Source organism: Gorilla gorilla, chromosome 1 (assembly GCF_029281585.2).
Source record: "Gorilla gorilla gorilla isolate KB3781 chromosome 1, NHGRI_mGorGor1-v2.1_pri, whole genome shotgun sequence".
NCBI classification, from domain to species: domain Eukaryota; kingdom Metazoa; phylum Chordata; class Mammalia; order Primates; family Hominidae; genus Gorilla; species Gorilla gorilla.
Genome location: NC_073224.2, coordinates 58,991,102 through 59,012,356, shown reverse-complemented (window position 1 = coordinate 59,012,356; position 21,255 = coordinate 58,991,102). Strand labels below are relative to the sequence as shown.

At 37.5% G+C, this 21,255-nt stretch overlaps 1 protein-coding gene across 7 annotated transcripts in view; it reads right to left on the bottom strand.

Moving 5' to 3' along the window:
• Positions 1-17,843, bottom strand: part of DENND1B (DENN domain containing 1B) — a 265,472-nt gene extending 247,629 nt beyond the window's left edge. The window contains exons 1-2 of one of the 7 annotated variants that reach the window (XM_055378544.2): positions 17,538-17,843; positions 14,747-14,811 (exon numbers count right to left, since the gene is read on the bottom strand). In XM_055378544.2, the coding sequence (XP_055234519.2) occupies positions 14,747-14,811; positions 17,538-17,587 (115 nt within the window). In that variant the 5' untranslated portion in view covers positions 17,588-17,843. Of the gene's footprint in view, positions 1-14,746; positions 14,812-16,561; positions 16,956-17,019; positions 17,479-17,537 lie in introns of those variants that run through there. The other 6 variants (XM_055378528.2, XM_063709838.1, XM_019028362.4 and 3 more) reach the window with 6 other exon arrangements.
• Positions 17,844-21,255: the final 3,412 nt, after the last annotated feature.

Genomic DNA, 21,255 nt, shown 5'->3' with positions numbered 1-21,255 from the left:
CTAACAACTTTCTAGCTTATCAATATTAGCTCTTAGAAGTTTGAAAACTTACACATATATGGAATTCTAACTTTGTTGCTGAAGTTGTACATGTGAAAAATTTGGAAGAAAGGAGCGCTAAAGAAAAGTCACATTGTAATTTTCAACTCCTGTTTGACCTCTCTGGACCTCACCAAATATTTATTTGGATGCTGTCAGATTCGGTACTACAAACTTATTCTCTGCTAAATATCCTTTTCAAAGTGAAATTCACTAATCACAGCGCAAAATACCAAAATACGTGTCTTCTATCCTCCTTGTTCCTGACACTTCTGCAATATTAAAGAGGGGACTTGGAAGTTACTATGTGACCTTTCTTTAGCATTCCTATCTTCCAGATTGATCACATACATCAAAATAGGAGGAAAGTTTTTTACTAACAATTTCTGTTGAAGTGATCATACCTTTTTTCATACGGCTAACAACCACAACACAGAAACCAAATAAAAGTTTCTATCTACATGGTGCAATTTATGAAGCATTTTCATGCTATTATGTATTTGACTCTCATAACAATCAGAGATATGCAGTGCAAATATTTTACAAATGTGAAAAATGAAAGTAATAGAATTTAAAGGACTTGATCAAAGTCAGACATCTAACAAGTGATGAAGCCAGTACCAATAACTATGTTTCAACTCTCGGTCCAGTATCTTCCCATTCCACCATGATGTCTATCAGGTAAAATATCTGTCTTATCTTTAAGAGGATTCCAGAATTTAGGCTTTAGAAAATCATGGCATCAAACCCATGACTCCTGTTCACCTTGAAACAGAGATTTACTTATTCACAGTCCATTAAAGCATAAGTATTAGTTTTATTAAAATGTGTCTGCTACATCTTATGATATTCTCTCTCCTTGTTTCTCACTAAAAAGGAAAAAGGTTCAAAAGGCACACTAATTAGAATAAGAAAAAGCACAACTTTTCCGAAAGAATAGAGTACTTCATAAATTTTTTTTTTTTTTTTTTTTTTTTTTTAGATGGAGTCTCTCTCTGTCGCCCAGGCTACAGTACAGTGGTGTGATCTCGGCTCAATGCAACATTCACCTTCTAGGTTCAAGCAATTCTCCTGCCTCAGCCTCCCAAATAGCTGGGGACTATAGGTGCACACCACCACACCCAGCTAACTTTTGTATTTTTTGGTGGAGATGGAGTTTCACACGTTGCCCAGGTTGCTCAAACTCCTGGCCTCATGTGATCCACCCACCTCAGCCTCCCAAATTGCTGGGATTACAGGTGTGAGCCACCATACCTGGCCTTAAATACTTCTTTAAAAAATTAAAAAAACCAAATAAAAGAAATTAATATAAAATAATAAAAAGAAGCAAAATACAATTAAAAGTAAAATTAGGAACTAAAGAATTAAGCTAAAACATTTTAAAGTAACATAAAAATATTAAATATCTAATAAATGAAAAAAAACACCAAATACATTCAAGATAAAAGTGAAACAAGGCAAAAATACAAATTCCAAAATGAAAGTATCTGCACCATCTTCATGCAGGTGGCATGAGGTGGTGCAAAGAACCAGCAGGCCATCTTTGGTGAAACCCCGTCTCTACTAAAAATACAAAAAAAAAGTTAGCCGGGCGTGGTGGTGGGTGCCTGTAGTCCCAGCTACTCAGGAGGCTGAGGCAGGAGAATGGCGTGAACCCGGGAGGTGGAGGTTGCAGTGAGCTGGGATCGCACCACTGCACTCTAGCCTGGGTGATTGAGCAAGACTCCGTCTCAAAAAAAAAAAAAAAGTATGTGGGAGTAAGATACCTCTTAGAGAGCACCAGCTTATTCATCTCTTCCCCATAAACCAGGCAAAAGCACCCTCAATCTACTCTCCTCAAACCCAGCTTTTAAATTTTTAATTCAGAATGAGATTGAAAAATCCCTTAACAGCAATACATAAATAATTTTTGTTTTGACCAATTCAGCCATACCTTAAAAAGATCGACTTTAATCATACTTAAAATTGTTTTAAAATAAATTTAAATTATATGTTTAGTCTGTCATATATATTAAACACAATGTAAATTATATGTTTTTGAAGAACTAAGATACCCTGAAAAGGTAAAGTGTAAGCCATCTTAAAATGTATAAGATGACTAGAAAGCAATTCTAATCTTCATGATTTGGAAGGCATTCCAGAAGAGTTCAGTGACTTCAAACATTTTTAATGCTTTGATCAATATTTTGAGTATATCATAAGAAAGCAGCAGTAAGTGATGCAAGGTTTCAGGTAGAAAATTTGATATGAATGCCATCTCCTCTCTTTCTCTCCATATCCATTTATAAACAAAATGGTCATTGTTAATCTGGACAATTACTGAGAGAAATGAATCAAAAAATTACTGGCCAGGCATAGTGGCTCACACATATAATCCCAGCACTTTGGGAGGCTAAGGTAGGCAGGTCGCTTGAGCTCAGGAGTTCAAGACCAGTCTGGGCAAAATAGCAAAGCCCCATCTCTACAAAAATTAGCTGGGCATGGTGGTGTGTACCTGTAATCCCAGCTACTCGGGAGGCTGAGGTGGGAAGATCATGCTGGGCCCAAGAGGTGGAAGTTGCAGTGAGCCAAGATCACGTCACTGCACTTCAGCCTGGGCAACAGAGTGAGACCTTGTCTCAAAAAAAAAAAAAAAAAAAAAAAAATTACCCACAGATTTTATAATCCCCCAAGAAGAGTAAATTATTAGTCAATGGGTTTAGTAATGGGCTTTATAATGAATTTTAAACAGCTATATCAGCTCTATCAAAGGCAAAATTTAGAACAATGACATCTTAAACATTACACTGCGGGCTCATTTATGTCTTCAACTATTAAGCTAAAATGAGGCAAATATTTACAAATTAAAATTTTGTCTTTCAACTAGCATTCCATTTCAATATTTCCACGTTTAGGGTATACAGTCAATGTCCCTAACAAACACTACAGTAATCATTAAAAGTTGGAAGCTAGTATTTTTGTACGTAACAGTTCTTAGCTTATTATTTCTTCTCTAACATGTCTAAACCTGTACACAGTGAAAGAACCAACACATAATCTTGATGAAATTGTGCTGCTCCTTATTGTCAGTGATTACTCTGCAGGTATTCATCAACAAAATCACACATTTCATAGTAAAACTAAGACTCCAAAACTTAGTTCTCAAGTCTTGAAGTAATAAGAACAAAAAAAATTTTAAAGACATTATTTTCTAAAAACCAAAAAAATTAACTTCATTAACTGCTTATAATTATTAAACAGAAATTGCTCTTTTAATATGAGTAAAAATGATGAAGACCTTCAAAAATATTTTCTAAATATTATATTACTTCCTCTTCCAAATATCATATCTAAAATACACTGTAATCTTGAAGAAGAAAAAAAGAATCCTTTCTGAACCACTTCCATGCAAGTTTAAGAGCACCTATAATTTTAATGCATAGACCTTGAGGACATATGATGTTCCCGTGTATTAAAACACATTCGAACTTATTTGGCTTTCATTTGAACCATGTTTTCTGTATAAACATGTAAGTTAATTTCAAATAACTTATAATTAATTTGATGATAATCTTAAGAAAATAAGTCATCTAAGTTTTTATAACTACCCACGTGATAAAATTTTAAAGGACTGCTCAATTCTAATTAATAGTAAATTTGAATACTAAACACACCCTCATGCTGGTGCATTTCTGCTACCAAACCAAGATAAAATTATTATTTTAATGAGTAATTTCTGGAATCATATATATCCGCAGAAGGCTATCAGATGAACTAAACTGGTTGTTGTGTGCTTTTCTTCAGATTCGAGTGATAATTAAGAAGGAACTGAAAAAGGAAAAGGTTCTATCTTGATCTTTACCAGTTCTGCCTACAAAGTTACAGTTTGTGGTTTTTCAACAGCTCTACTTAAAAAAAAAAAAAAAAAAGTTTTTTTTTAAATAAAGTGCCCATTGCTTGTGATGACAAAAATCTGCAAGCTTTCAAAGTCCTTTACGTTCAAATTTTTTTTAAGATTTAAGAAATCTTCAATAGGAATTGATAATCAGAACAATCTTTTACTAATTTCACTGTAATAACAATATAACTTATAGCAAGTAATCATTGAACACCATTCTCGTGTAAGATACGTTCCCAAAATCTACAAGAGATTCAAAGAGGTACTTGTCCTTAAAAGCCTGAAATCCAGTAAACAACATAAATTAGGACAATAAAGACCTAGCTCAAGATAGACTATAACTTCCACGAGACAGACACCAAAAGGCTTATTAGTCAGCATTTTTTTTTTTTTTTTTTTTTTTTTTTTGAGACGGAGTCTCACTCTGTCGCCCAGGCTAGAGTGCAGTGGCACAATCTCGGCTCACTGCAAGCTCTGCCTCCCGGGTTCACACCATTCTCCTGCCTCAGCCTCCTGAGTAGCTGAGACTACAGGTGCCCGCCACCAAGCTTTTTAAATAAAATTGTACTGTGTTTATTTGAGGTGCTCAACATGATGAAATACATATAGATAGTAAAATGGTTGCTATAGTGAAGCCAATTAACGCATCTATCATCTCACATACTTACCTCTTTGCAACAGGAGCAGCTAAAATCCGTGTATTTAACAACAATCCCTAATACAATACAATTTTATTAACTTTGGTCCTCATATTGTATATTGGATTTCTAGACTTGTTCATTCTATATATCTGCTATTTTGTGTCTTTTGACCTACCTTGCCTCATTTCCTCTACCCCCACCCCACCCATGGTAACCACTGTTTCATTCTCTGTGTATCCGAGCATTTAAAAATATATATTCTACATATAAGTGAGATCATGCAACTTGTTCTTCCTGGGTCTGACATATTTCATTTAGCATAATGTACTCCAGGCCCATCCATGTTGTAGCACACGGCATTATCTCCCCCGTTGTAAGGCTGAATAATATTCCATTGCATATATGTATACACACCACATTTTCTTTATCCATTCTTCTGCTGAACTACTACAGGACCCAGCAATCCCTCTTCTGGAAAAAAGATAAAATCACCACCTTGTAAAGACATCTGCCAGCTTGGCGGTGGCTCACACCTGTAATCCCAGCACTTTGGGAGGCCAAGGCAGGAGGATTACTTGAGGTCAGGAGCTCAAGACCAGCCTCCACAACAGAGTGAGACCCCATCTGTACAAAAAATGTAAAAATTAGCCAGACATGGTGACATACGCCTGTAGTACTGGCTACTCAGAAGACTGAGGCGGGAGGATCCCTGGAGCCCAGTTCAAGGCTGCAGTGAGCTATAATTTTGTCACTTCTTTTTATATATATTTTTTTATTTCTGAAGCTTCACTTTAACAAATCTTACCTGTTTAATACTGTAATTATACTTCTTTTAAAAGAAAGGAATTTAACAAAAATTATTAAGCCCGTAATACCCTACACAATTTCCATTCCTTTTCTTTAAAAGCCATCTCAGTACCTTTATCAGTTTAACAACTCAACAAATATTTACTGAGCACATACTATGAGTCAGACACTGTTTTAGGCTCTGAGTAAACAAAATTAAATGCAACAATCCCCTGCCAAGGCAAGTTACACTGTAGCAGAGAGATTCTTTATCTTCTTCATCAGATGCAACTATTTATACCAAAAGCAATATATTCTTTACTCTTAATTATTCACACAAGATTTTGAATATGAAGTAAAACTCCAGTTAACTTTAGAAAAAGATAACCACCTGACAACTAATTGTCTCTCCCTCTATTATCTCACAACTACTCCCAAGATCTCCCCACTCCTCTACTGTTCCCTAAGCAATGAGCTGAGTTAGGTGCCTTCTTCATACTTCAGTGCTATATGCACTATACAACCTCTACCACAGCCTTTACTACTCTTACAATTATTGACTTGAAATTGACGCTTCCCCTTCAAGAATGCCATCTCAATTGCATTTCATCTCTGCATGACACATAACTGGCACTCAGAAACATTCACTGAAGGAATGAGAGGGCTGACAACTTCCTACGGTGTTTAAGCTCTTCTTCTGATGTCTGTTAAGAATATCACAACAATTCTGGTCAAGCCTAGAATCAGTCAGGGATTTTCTAAAACGAGTGGTTTTTTAAAGTTGCTGCAGAAGATTTCACTGCTATTGTTCTAAAGGTAGCACAGCATAATAGTTAAGAGCTCAGGCTCTAGTACCATAAAGACAAGTTCAAATCCTAGTCTTACTCTTAAGTCTGTGTGCTTTGGGCAAGTTGTTGAACTTGCCTCAATTTCCTTATGCTTTGAAAAGAATAACAGTAAATTTTATAGCTGAAGTGAAGACAAATGGAAGATGCAGGCTCTTGGCACATTTTCTGACATATTATAAATACCAAATAAATAGTTTCTATTACTATTTATGTAGAACATCTAACTGGAAGCCTAATCAGAGAAAATAAATTGAAAAATAAGGTCCTGTAACCATGACATTATAGCTTTAGCTCATTAACTAGGAACTTTAAGCAATAAAAACAAGTCTTTATGAAATTCACTGAATTAATACTCTGACTAAATATACTTATACACTTACTAAAGTTGTTAATCACAATTACAAGAGTATCAACACGTATGGTGGAAAAATGGTAAAATGAAACCAGAATTTGGCAGTTACAGATACATTTGACCCTTAGTCAACAGATCTTTCCATTATAAAAACTGCTTCTTTTTAATTGATTTGAGTTTACAAGGTTTTCTTTAAAATTAAAATGTTCCCTTAAAAAAATACATAATAAAAAATAAAAATAAAAATAAATGTTTCCCTGAAGGCTGTCTATCAGTTGTTCACACCTCACTGTTAATTAATCAGATACATACTTTAAGTAACACTGGTGTACTTAAAAGAAATTGTTAGTTGAAAAGTGGTGAGAAGAGGGGTAATCTTAGTGGAGCAGGCCTATATAATGCTCATTGTGAGAATTTTTACCAGTCACCAGGCAGCATGATGATAATGGCACCCACAAGGTGACAGCAGAGGGGATCCAGGAATTGTAAAAGGCATCAAAGCAATTCCCCCCATACTCCATGGGATTATACTAAGTGCTCTTTAAGGAAACTCAAGTTCTGTTATTCTACTCTTCTCTTATTCAATGTCATAAGAATTAGTACCACAGTCTCCTAAATAAATACTTCTAAAAGGTCAAGTCAGGATCACCTTTTAGCAAGTTCCCCCACAAGGCCAGTGACTGACCTATCACAGAAATGTGAACCAAGACATTACTTTCTATAGATAAAATTAAATTACTACTTGAAATAAATCAAGAGTTTGAAAGTGGAAAAAGTTTTTCAATGTTAAACATTAAGCTTATTTCCAGGGAAGAAGTATTATTTTGGAAATGATTAAAAATCCAAGAGCTCAAATGTGATATTCTCATTGTTATCTAAAGTACCATGGCCATCTGCGTAAAGCACTCTAAACATGTCTGTTGCTAGTATTATATGAACACTTTAAAATGTATACTGTACACAGTAAATTATTATCCTCTAACTTGCAAATAAAACAGGAAAATTTAGAGAAAAAGAATACATTATCTGAGCCTAAGAAAAATCTGAAAATGAGAGAATATTATCAAAAGCACATCAGGAACATATCACCTTGAAAGTCAAGAAAACAAAGTTATAAGAAAAAACCTGAACAAACTTGCACTGTGGCAACACAGCAGTGACAAAACAACAGTCTTAAAGCATACCACTGTGAAATCTGCAGCAGAGGCCAAGCAGCCTCTCACATTTTACAGTGGAAATCATGAACATCAAAAACCAAGAGGTCACCTTAGATTAAAGCGGCAAAAATAAAGAACATGTAAACAAATGAAAGCACCTAATGAGAAAGTGATAACCAAACCATTAAAATGTAAAATTTGCAACACACCTGTGAAAGTAATAATCAACAAATACTGAACAATGAAATCTGATTTGCTTTTTACACTTGCAGGCAGCTATGTGAAGGAGGATGTAATGCCCCAAGCCACATATAAAAGTACATATATTCTCAACTATTTTCTATATAAATCAAGAAGGGCATAACCCAAGGACATGGTTCTGAAGAATCACATTACATTTTGTTCCTGGCTAGCAGTGCAAAAGAAAAAACAGTTTCATTTTATTTTATTTTTTAATAGAGATGGGGGCCTCGCTATGTTGCCCAGCCTGGTCTTGATCTTCTGACCTCAAGGGATTCTCCCACCTCTTCCTCCCAAAGTGTTGGGATTACAGATATCAGCCACCATGCCTAGTCACAGTTTCATTTTCTTCAACAATTTAGCTTACACAGTCTGCATTACTCTAATTTATCCTAGTGCATCTGAATTGAGAGAGACTCAGAGTTCTTAAATGAACACAAAGTTACAGCAAAAACAACTATCATGGTAACCACATTTTACTCAGACTTTTTCCATGTTGGACAATAATGCAGTACCTCCTAAACTACTTTATTATCTGTATGATTCATCAAGGTTCTACTTTCCAAATGTTAGAGTTTTGTTGGGTTTTAGTATGTATGAATGGTTATAGATGAGTTTTAAGGTAAATTCACAAACATATATAGCAACTGTTCTTATAAATATTTTGATATGAGGAGAGGAAAGGAGACATAAGCACTGAATGAAAAGAGTTTGAGGATGGGGTATTCCAAAACAGCCCATTCCAAGACATATATGGACTTCTATTTCTAATGCCCCTGTACTGTCATAACAGCACACATTTAAAATCATTTCTACAAGCAGCTCTCTGTGGATTAATGTAATCAATATTCATTTATTCAATGGCCAAGCATTAAGCTAGGTCCAATTTATTTTTATTTTTTATTTTTTAGAGATAGAGTCTCCCTCTGTCACCTAGACTGGAATGCAGTGACACAATCTCAGCTCACTGCAATCTCTCTCTGCCTCCTGGGTTTAAGTGATTCTCCTGCCTCAGCCTCTCAAGTAGTTGGGACTACAGGCTCTTGACACCACACCCCGCTAAATTTTGTATTTTTAGTAGAGACAGGGATTCACTATGTTGGCCAGGCTGGTCTCAAACTCCTGACCTCAAATGATCTACCTGCCTCTGCCTCCCAAAGTGCTGGAATTACAGGTGTGAGCCACTGCACCCAGCCCCAGTTTCTTTTATTCATTCTGTAAATATTCATTAAACATGTCAGATGTGTTAAGTTTTTTCTTAAGAATACAAATTAATAAGTTCTGGTTCATGAAGAACTTACCTCAAGCAGGGCAAACATACATTTAGACACATCAGTATTTCTCTAAATGACCATATTAAACATATCTATAATAGTACAATAAGTGCTAAAATACCAAGCAGAAGCAAAATGTTGTAGAGTCTGGTGTAGATAGTATCACTATAGACAAAAAGTTATCAAATGCAAAAAGTAAGTTTAGAGATACCTTTCTTGTGCAGGGCATGGAGGACACTAAGAATTCTTTGGCTTAAGGCTCTAATTTAACAAAAACGTGAAAGGCAGTTAAACTGTTAACATAAGGTGCAGATAAGAAAAATTGATAATTTAATACTGGGTTGGATAGGCAGATCAAAGTAGAAAGCTGGTAGCAAAGAAGAATTTGTTCCTAAGAGAAACTGTTCTAGGTAAAAAGAAAGGAATAAAGAAAACAAGACGTGCTAAAGATGTTTTAAAACTACTATTAAATAGCCAGAACTATTAGATCAAAGATTCACTAAATATGAAGATGCAAATCCTAAAAATGAAAAGTGATAGGGAGGGAAATGGGATGAGTTAGGCTCTGCAACCACAAAGAAAAAACTCAGTAATTGTTTTAGGTGGAATTATATTGGATTCATTAATTTTAGGGAACACACTGTATTCCCATTTGGAAAAAATGATTTGTACCACATACAGTTTATACTCAAATATTTCCTCGCATGATAAAACCACCTATACATGTGAAGTCACTATGCAGTGGGAGGCAACACAGCAGTAGTTAAAATACAGACTCTGGACAGACTACCCTGGGCAAGTTTCATCATTTCTCTGTTCTTCAGTTTCTTCATGTGCCAAATGGAAACAAGCATTTCCTATATCATAAGATTTTTGTGAGGCTTAAATAGTACATGAAAAATATCCAGAATTGTGCCCAGCACAGAATAAGTACAACATATTAGCTGCTGCAGCTGCTGCTGCTGCTCCTCCACCTCCTTTTCCTCCTCCTCCTCTTCGTCGTCCTCCTCCTCGTCCTCCTCCTTCTCCTCCTCCTCTTCCTCCTGCTCCTCCTCCTCCTTCTCTTCCTCCTCCTCCTCCCTTTCCTCCTCCTCCTCCTCCTACTACTGCTACTATTACTACTTGGAATAAACTATCAACAAAATAAAAGAAGAGAAAGCTAGAGTACCAAGGCCACTTCCCAGAAGAGAAATGCTTAGAGGCATACCCAATCTTTTACTGACGAAAAGTTACTTTTCATTTCCCTGAAGTCTTAAGTCACTCTGGGGAAGGTGGGGACAGTATGGTAACAGTGACTTCTGTTAACAGAATTGAGGAGAGGCCATCACTGCTGGCTGTACTTCCCTGCCTGCTAAAAGGAAGACAGACAACAAAAAGAATAAGAACACTAGCAATTATCTTGGCGATCTACCAGGAAGAGCATTAAGATCTAAATTTTGGCACTTCACTTTTGGACAGCTGGAGCAGAAGTTACTGGGAGGTTGTTCCGCCAGGGAAACCTCCATTTAAAAAAAATGCCACAACTAATCTGTCAGACACCACCAGAACAAATTCTACTAACACATAGGGGACACTATAGGGAAATACTACCAACCCCTCTTATGGCATTTTTTTAGATTTGTAGAGCACTCCATATGAAACTAACAAGCTATTTTCCAGAATGTTCTGAAATGTGTTGTTCTCAAAAAAAAAAAAAATCAATATGACGCCTCTGAAACAAGTCCAAATAGCAGTAGATCAGATAAAGATCACAATCTTACCAGAGGAGCTTTATCAAGTTATATTTTAAAAGCTAATGTCATTTCACACTGTTAACTAAAATTTAATTAACAACCTGTCTCTGAAGATACTTATCTAAACTATTCAGGATAAATGAAAACATTTAGACTTACCTATTAAAAATGAACAAGAGAAGCATGCCAATACCTTAACATAATGTCACCAATCTTAGTATAAACCAAATTTACTCTAAATACATTTTCTATTTGATCAGTCATCAAAAAATAAATATTCTGAGAGTTCTTTAACAAACGCATTTTAATTGATTTCTCAACATCTATTCATTGCCAATTTAAATAAATCAATCACAATAGTCTTGCCACCCACCCCTTTACCTCTACCCCACCAATGATAATTTCAGGAGTGGTCAGGTGCATGCCAACTTAGGCTACCAGGATCTAAGGAAAGGCTTTCTAGGGGATTTGAAAAAGAAACTTTCTGGCTCTAAATAGAGACATGTAAAGCCAGTGTCTGTCACCCCCAGAGTCACAAACAAAAAAGCAGAGTTCCAACTTCCACTGACAGTCTTATAACCGCAAGAAATCTAAGCCCTCCAATGACACCATTACTGTGAGTGGCAGAAATGAGAAGCAGAAAGCACCTGGATGTTTGACGACTTCTTGTAAGAACTATATCAACTTTCTCTAGTTTCTCTATTATTTAAACCAATCTTATGTTTGTACTCCAAAGCATCCTAATTTATACATTTTGTTTTCCAAGTCTATTACTATTTAAGAATTTCACCCATGATCATTTAATGTTAGCAAAAAAAAATTATCGTACCTTAAACAAGCTGATAATGCACATATCAGAGCCTCATTAAAACAAATAGGTACTAACAGTTAAATATGAGGATTCCAATAACTTTTAAAATATTTTTCATATATTTTTCTATTTAAGATTTAGCTATAAAGTAGAACATTGATAAAATATTACAGAAACATAAATCTCTCAATTTGGCAAAAAAATTTACTTTTATAGCCCTCTTATAGTTATTGATTTTATTATTTATAGTTACTACTTTATCATTTGTTATTTATTATAGTTACTGATTATAGTTATTACTTGTTAGATCCTAAAATATTAGCCATATTCATACTATTTAAGTCATAATAAAAGAAGAAAGGTTACTGCTGCTTACACGGCTGAGTTTAGTTTTTTAAAATATCTTTAGAATTTTCTGCCATTTAGCCATATAGAATGGAATATTTGCAACCTACAAAGAAGCCAACATTACTTACTTTAACCATTTATCATATTTACAACTTTACCAGGCTAGATATAAACTGTTAAAATACAAATGAAGATGTTTCTAAAAAGTAGTGATTTAAGTAACAACAGCAAAAAGACAAGGTGTAATATTAAAGCAGGGCAGAAGTAGAAGATACAAACTGGAATAACTAGCTCATGAAAAGTGGAAAAGAGCAAAAAGAGGAAGAAGGGAGTAAACCACTCAAAAGCCTTTATAAGAAGACCACAATCTCTCTGACACATGCATAGATTGGGTGTTATATAAGGCAAATTGATCTTTTAACAAGATCACCTTAATACACATTTAAAATTAGAGAATCCATATTTTCCAAGTGAAATTAGCCTGTTGTGTGTGTGTGTGTGTGTATATCTATAAATATATATAAAAATATATATCTATAAATACATATATATCTATAAATATATCTATAAATATATATAAATATATATCTATAAATATATATAAATATATATCTATAAATATATAAATATCTATCTATAAATATATATAAATATATATCTATAAATATATCTATATATATATAGATTTTTTTTTTTTTTTGAGACAGAGTCTCACTTGGTCACCAAGGCTGGAGTGTGGTGGTGCTATCTCGGCACACTGCAACCTCCACATCCCCAGTTCAACTGATTCTCGTGCCTCAGCCTCCCCAGTAGCTGGGATCACAGGCATAGGCCACCATGCCTGCATAATTTTTGTATTTTTAGTAGAGATGGGGTTTCACCATATTGGTCAGGCTGGTCTTGAACTCCTGGCCTCAAATGATCTGTCCACCTCGGCCTCCAAAAGTGCTGGGATTATAGGCGTGAGCCACTGTGCCACGCCTTTACAAGCAATATCAGATGAGCATTACTTCACGCACCTTCGGTAATGTTGTGGTAGATATTTTTTAGATTAACTCATATCATAAACCACTATAGAATAGAATTAAATTGGAGCTGAAAATATAATGTATCCATTTGAGTATCCATTCTACCTAATATATCCATTCTTCAAAGAGAACGCGGTTGGGGCTCAAAATAATGCAAATGGACAAACTTTACTACATACAGGACAATAAAAGATAACTTCATCAACTAGAAAAGGCTCCCTACAACCTAGGATCACTCCTTGCCAATAGACAAACCTGACCACAGCTGCAGTTCAAATAGACCAGGAGTACAGCAGTAGGGCTGGTGGAGCCAACAGTATGTGACTTCATACTAAAATTAGCCATGCCCATTTCACCACAACTGGGTTGGGCTTCCCTATTTTAAGGTGTGCACCTCCAAATTACTTAAGAGTAGGTAATTGCTGGATAGTTTCTGAAGCTAAAATTGTCAGCAGACTTTCCTCCAAGGCTTTAGGATGGCCAATCAGTCTCCACAAAACCCCTATGCTTAATCATCATGCTATCCAGGGTCTAAGCACACAGCAAGTAAAGACATATACTTTAAGTATCTAGAAAGACATACCATGCAAGAACACATTAAAAGAAAATAGGCAAGAAAAGAATTCCTTATTCTTGTCTGCTAACCCTGCCCCCTACCACACATATGCACAATACACAATATGACAAAAGTGGAGGGAAATAATGAAAATCATGACATTAAAGTATTATGCTCTCATCTTTTCAGGAAATTGTACGGAACTGACAGCTGAAACCCTTCCAAGTAATTTCACACTATTGTTTACCTCCCTGCAAAAGTGCTGTGCTATTGGAGTAAATCCAACAGAAGGGGCTATTCAGTCTGCATTCTGCGTTCTGGAAACATCAGAAGGGAAGTGGTGTACTTTCCATTGGTACTAGCAGGAGAATGTGCACTAATGTTTAAAAAAAGACACTAAATTTCCAAACATAAATGAAAGAAAATGAAAAGACTCGCCCTTTCACCAAAACTAATGATAACTTTACCAACGAATGGTGAAGCTGAGTTGTAAGTTATATGGGCTTAACAACACACCTGAAATTCAAGCTGCACAGATAACATTCATGATTTTTACAATCCCAGGGCAAAGACTTAACACCTATTTTATTACCAGCAACTTGAGACACTCAATGCAGAATACACATTTAGTAGTATTATTTTCCTGTTACTATCATGTTCCAGCAGTCCACAATATTAACACTTGCTTTGACAGATTCAATCAATTATTTTAAGAATTAACAGAACAGGCCAGGCACAGTGGCTCACGCCTGTAATCCCAACAATTTGGGAGGGCAAGGTGGGTGGATCACTTGAGCCCAGGAGTTCAAGACCAGCCTGGGCAACGTGGTGAAAACCCGTCTCCACAAAAAAATATACAAAAATTAGCTGAGCATGGTGGTGTGCATTGGTAGCTCCAACTACTTGGGAGGCTGAGGTGGGAGGATCACCTGAACCCGGGAAGGAGAGGTTGTGGTGAGCCCTGATCATGCCACTGCACGGCCTGAGGAACAGAATGAGATCTTGTCCAAAAAAAAAAGAGACCTTGTCAAATAACAGAACACAGAAGACACATACCTTCATTTTCAGAGGCATGACATTTCACTTTCAACACCAAGTCAAAGGTTCTGTCTGGATTTGCCCTAAAAGAAAAAAGTTTAAATTAATTTCCTATGACAAATAAACATCTCCAGGAAACTTGTATTTTCTTAATTCTAAAACTAATCTTGTTTTTGTCTCAATACATTTCATGTGACTATATTACTACAGTATAGTAGAAATAACAATGAAAGTGTTTTCTCAATTGAGCAATTTAAAAGAGCTGAGACTTAGGAATTCTGAAACTTGGGGCAAAGCATTTAAACTCTGAGACTGTTCTCCCTCACCTATGAGGTGCCTTGTCCACTTCACAGAATAACAGCGAGGATTATAAATCAAATAACATATGTGCAAGTACTTCATAAGTACTAAGTGCTACAAAAATGCAAAGTATTGGTTTTATCTTATTGGATCAAATTTAAAAGCCAGAGTGTCCCTAAGTGTCATTATACCCTGCCAACAGAGTTTGACACAGGTTCTCAGGCTGTCTCCAAAGGACTTGCAATGTAAGTGTAAATGATGAATACATGGTTCCACCTGCCAAGTTCTAGATCACCATAAAACATTGATAATGCTCCATGAATGTGATACATTGCATATACTTTTCTTAAAATGTATTTACTGTACTCATGCATATTTAAAGTAGCAAACTATTCCTAGCTCTAAGGCTAGCAACATAAAAAGCCTTCTTTTTATCCATTATCTTTGGAGAAACCAGCCATCTGCTTCCATGTTAGATTTTCCCACTAGAAACTGTAAGTATACTTTGCTTAATTCAGAAGTTATTGACTTTTTTACTAACTTGCCATATTTGCAAAATTTCAAAGCAACACTGGTTAAATTTCAAAAAGTGAACTGAACTATACTGAGACACTTTTTCTTCATAACATTGCTGTTTAAATCTCTCGTTCCATCATAAGGTAAAAGATTAAGTCTGTTACCACAACGGCCAATGTGTTAATATCTCAGTTATTCCTGCTAACAAGACCTTAGTGCCTTTGTACATTGGCTGTATTTAATACGTACTTCCTTCAAGAAACGAATGCCAGCTCTGACTTTAAAAAAAAACATTTCTTTTTTCAGAAGCTTTTCTTATAAGATATGAATCTGGAAACATAGGAAGTGACAAGACATATAAATTAACATGCAAATATACATTTTTTTAGCCTTTCCGCTATTAACTTGTTTCAATGGGAATAATCTGGGCTCAGATGACTTCCTCCCTCTTAAAACAATTAATGTCAAGAAGCATACTATTTTTACTCACTTACCCTGCCCACCATGATGTCAAACACACTGAAGAAAATAATTCTATTACATAATTTCCCTCTTTCCCTAATATTCCTTAGAATTTCTCTTAGGTGTAAAAGTTAAATATTGACTCAGTTTTACTTCTGTGAAATTCAAACGGCCTTTCACAATAATACAAATATACATGGCATTATTTTAAACTTTGTGAGAAGGAGGTAGTAAAGGGTGCGTAAGCGAAGTAAAAAGGAATTCTTTCCAAAGTTAAGTTTCAGAAGAAAAATATAAAACTCATGCTTCTAAGATACCTAGAAACAAAATCACCACCGTTATTAAAATTGCTTTTTACCTAATCTCCTGAGCAAAGTAGTCGTTGATAAATACTTTAGCACACACATAAAAGTACCCTCTAATTGGATACCGTTTTGCAAGAACCATGCATCTACAGTTCCTGCATAAAGAAACACCAGAGACCAATCTAATTTTATAAGCAGAATCATAAGAAAACATCCAAGACAAAAGTAACAAACAGACTGAAGAACACACCGGTTATATTTAATGCTCAGAGAGCACTCGGAATAATAACCTCTTAACCTCAACGCTGACTCCCTCCCGGACACCACACGCACACAGGCAGCCCCAGGAGAGTCACATCTGACACACTCGGGGGAAGCACGAGAACCCCTCAGCGGCGGTGTCAGGGGCCGCCCGGCCTCCCCTGTCCCCCGAAAGGCGGGCGTCGACAAGGCGCTAGTGGCCTCTCCGGGAGGAGCCGCGCCAACCACGGAGGGCCGGGGACGCAGGGCGGGCAGGCTTTGCGGCCTAGCGCCGTCCCGCCGGCCGGCCAGAGGCTTGGGGGCCGGACCGCACCCCCAGCCCGCCCGGCCAACCTCAGCCGCCCGGGGAGCCGGTTGAGCGCGGAGGCGCGGAGGAGCCGAGCTGGCCTGGGAGGGGCCGCCGAGGGACGCCCGCCCCCGACGCGCCCGGGCCCCACCCCCACTCACTTGGTCCTGCAGTCCATGGTTACATGTCGGTGTGGGGCTGTCCGTCCGGCCCCCGCGCGCTGGCCTGGAAGCCCGCAGCCCGGCCGCGCGAGGGTCGCGCCGTCCCCGCCCACGCCGGCGGCCACACCGGGAAAGAGGCTGCTCACAGCAGCCGTGGCGGCGGGCCCATGTCGGCTGCGCCCCCGGCACTTCCCCGCCTCCCACCCCACCCACCAGAGCCTTTCTGTGACAGCAGCGGTGGCGTGGCCGCCGCCCCCGTCTCCGCCGGTAGCCGCCACCAAAGCTGAGGCCTCTCAGTTCCTGCGACCGGGGCCGCCCGCTGCGGCTCCTGCACCTTCTTGCAAATCAGGAAGTCGCCGGGAGGGGGAAGGGGCGCGCGGGGACGCGCCCAGCGGCTTCACCTGGGCCGTGCGGCTCGCAAGTCGGAGACTGTGGAGGAGGCGGGGGCCAGGTCCCCGCGCCCGGGCGGCCAGAGGGTGCAGGGGGAGCGCTAGTGCCTGCTGGGATGGCCCACGTACCGCTTTGCCACCGAGCCAGAAAGGCAAGGTGCCCCCTGTGTCCTCAGCATGAACCAAACCGGCTTCCTTTCTGGGTCCAGTCCAGATTCCAGGGTGTCGGGGCTGCAACCCCACAAAGGGCGAAGTACCTGGAAAAGTACCTCGACCTGCAGTGTTTTCCACACACATACACACGGACTTGGGTTCCTTTCATTTCATACTACAAATTCAGAGCTCAAGTTGATGCCCCTGGCTCTTGCGTCACTCCAGCTGTGGCCTGCTTACAGCTCTCTGAAATCCAGAGCTACCCCCTCCTGATTCAGGAATGTTCAGACATGTGCACCTGCTAAATAGCCCTGTCAAGTAGCCAAATGGTAGTGCCCCACTTGTCTGCGCATGTGGGAGGCAGACATTCCTATACCACAGACTGCAGTAATAACCAAGGACTAACTTTTGAACACATGTACATAGTCGCAGGCCTCATAGTCTGGCAGTTTAGGTGAGTTCAGGGAGGGCACCATTGAATAAGCGTGGGAGGGACTGATTTACACAGCCCTAAAGCACATGTGAAGCAGGTTATGTGCACTCTCACCCAGTACTTGTCATAGGTGTGTGATAGATACTTTCATCAGCATTTTACAGACGAAGAAACCAGGGAGTAATGGCAAAGCTGGAGTTCACACCAGGTCTATCTGATGCTGATTATTTACCTCTACCTCATATTGCCTGTCTCCCTCCTCTGCTGTCTCATATTTAGGATCTACTGAGAAGACAGGTAGAAAAGTCTTATGATGGACATTCAAATGACTGTGGAAGGCCAGGCTCTTACACAGAGATCTTCTGGGAAAGGCCTTCTCCCAGCTAACACTGCCACCCTTGACACATAGCCACAGTGTTTCTTCCAAAAGGTGGTTACTTCAGACTTTATTCATGCAGAAGTTAAGATGATGAGAGGAAACCAAATGTGGTATGAATGTAGTGTGAGTCATAAGACATAAAAGTCAGAAAAGGAGTCTTAAGAATTAAAAAACTTAAGAGTCAGAGAACCTGAAGTTGCACTCAGTTATATAACCTTAAACTTTCTTGCCAAAATTGGGTACTACCTGGTCAACAAGATCAGAAATATTGTATAGCCATGGGCCTGTTAGTAAAAAATGAGGACGGGCCATAACTGGGAAACAGAAAAAAAAAAACAAAAAAACATGTGTTTATCATAAAGTGTTGTCATAGCTTGACTCGGGGTGAGACACTTCAGTTTCTCGGTTCCTACATTTGTAAAATGGGAATTATTACTTGTACATCACATGAGCAGTGTGATGTTCAAGTAAAACAGGTGCTACAAATTTGTATTATCTTTTGAGAAATTATGCTGTGAATTTCAGTTTCACAATTAGGCAAACTATACTACATAAGTTTTCTTTTCCCAAATAAAGATTTTTCTGCATAAGTGACCATACTCCAAAGCGTTGAAAAAAAAAATTCATAAGCTAAAAGCCACTTCTGCCCCAACTGTTACTGAATTTCTCAAACTTCTCCTTTCATTATAATTAATTATTTCCAAAGAAAGGAACCCTACTTGGGGTGACCATATTGAGGACTTTTTAATTTGGTGTGAGGAGATAATAATACAATTGTTTTCCTCATCCATTGTTGGGATTTTTTTTTAAATGACAGTCATACCCTTGAACAGTATAAAATTGTTCTTCATTCCACTTATGTTAAGTATATCGAGGGAAATACTACACATTCGCATCCCAAAGCAAATCTTTTTAAGTGAGCTTTTAGGCTGACCATAATGAAGACATTTATCTGTTCTGATATTACTGAAATAAAAGGGATAGAAACATAGGTGTACATGATTTACATGCATGAGGTGTTAAAAAATTAGAAAACAAATAGCATACACTTACCTTGGTAATAGCTTTAATGAAATCGATGGTATAACTTTAGTAATACTCATTTCATATAGAACTTCCCATATGACTGATAGAGAAGTGTACAAAGGGCAAACCTTCAAACTAGTCTTAAATCTTCCCAAGATCATATTTCAGCAATGATATTTCCTACTCGACAATTAATATTAACAGTTTTCAGGACCATACCAGTCAAAGAACATAGTCTGTATTGTTGTCAAAGAACATGGTCTTTATTTATTTATTAATTTAGTTATTAATTTTTTAAATGTTTCGAGACTTAAATGTTGTATGTGGTTTGTAAAGAATATATATTCTGCAGCTCTGGGGTACAGTGTTCTAAATGTATGTCCATGATCAAATACGATGATTGTGTTGTTGACATCTTCTATTACTGAATTTGCATCTGCTTGACATAATTCAATTAATGGGAGAGATGAGTTTAAATATCCTAACATGATGGTAGATTTTTCTATTTCAGCCTATAGTTCTTTCGGGTTCTACCTTACGCAGTTTGGGGCTGTGTAATAATATACACATCAGTTTATAATTTCTATATCTACCTAATAAATACAACCATTCATCATTATGTTGTTACTTTCTTTACCTCCAATCGTACTTTTGCCTTAGATTCTAAACAGTTTTCTTCTGAATAGTATTTGTCTGATGTTAGGATATCTTTTTTCATCCTTTTACATTCAAACTTTCTAAACCATCATGTTTCAAATTTATCTAAAATTTTTAGTCTTGATTTTTAATCGTCTGATCATCTTTAGCTCTTACATCAAACCCCTAGACAATTTGCATGTATTAAAACTGTTGATAAATTTAGGCTGGGCGCAGTGGCTCATGCCTGTCATCCCATCACTTTGGGAGGCTAAGGCGGGTAGATTAGTTGAGGCCAGGAGTTCAAGACCAGCCTGGCCAACTTGGTGAAACCCTGGCTGCTAAAAATACAAAAATTAGTTGGGTGTGGTGGGTGGTGCAAGCCTGTAGTCCCAGATAATAAGGAGGCTGAGGCTTCAGAATCACTTGAACCTGGGAGGCAGAGGTTGCAGTGAGCCAAGATCATGCCACTGCATTGCAGCCTGGTTGACAGAGTGAGACACTGTCTAAAAAAAATTTTAAAAAAAGAGAGAAAAATGCTGATAAATTTAAATCTATTTCTGCCATCTAATTTTGTACTTCCCGTTTGTTTCTTCTGATCTGTTTTTTTCTTTCACTTTTGCATTCTTTAGGATTACTATTTATGCTTTCATTTCTGCCCCCACCTCTTCTAGGTTGGAAGTTATTTACTCTGTTTCTATTCATTTAGGAGTTATCCTAGATATTTTAATAGGTACATTTTAACTGATTAAAGCCAGAGTTCACAAGGATATCCACCCTCTCTCAAACAATACAAGAACCTCTAAAACTCCCTCAAAACTAAAATCCCCTCCAAATATGCATTATGAATGTTGTTTTATACAGTCCATGTTTGTTTAGATTTACTCAGAACTTTACCATTCTTTTGTATTTTCATCTTAGATCTTCTATGTAGGATCACTTTCCTTCTGCCTAAAATTCTTTCCCTTTTTGTTTGAGTTGGAATGTATTTATTTATCCCTCACTCTTGAAAAATATTTTCACTGATGAAGAATTCAAAGTTTACTATTATTTCTTTCTGCATGTTATCAATATCATTACACTGTCTTCTAAGTTCCCTAGTAACAATTGGAACTTTGAAAGTAACCTTAAAATGTCATCTGTTTTTTCTCTCTGACTGCATTTATGATTTTTCATTTTTGTCTTTAGTTTTCTATAGTTTCACTGTGAAGTATCTAGGT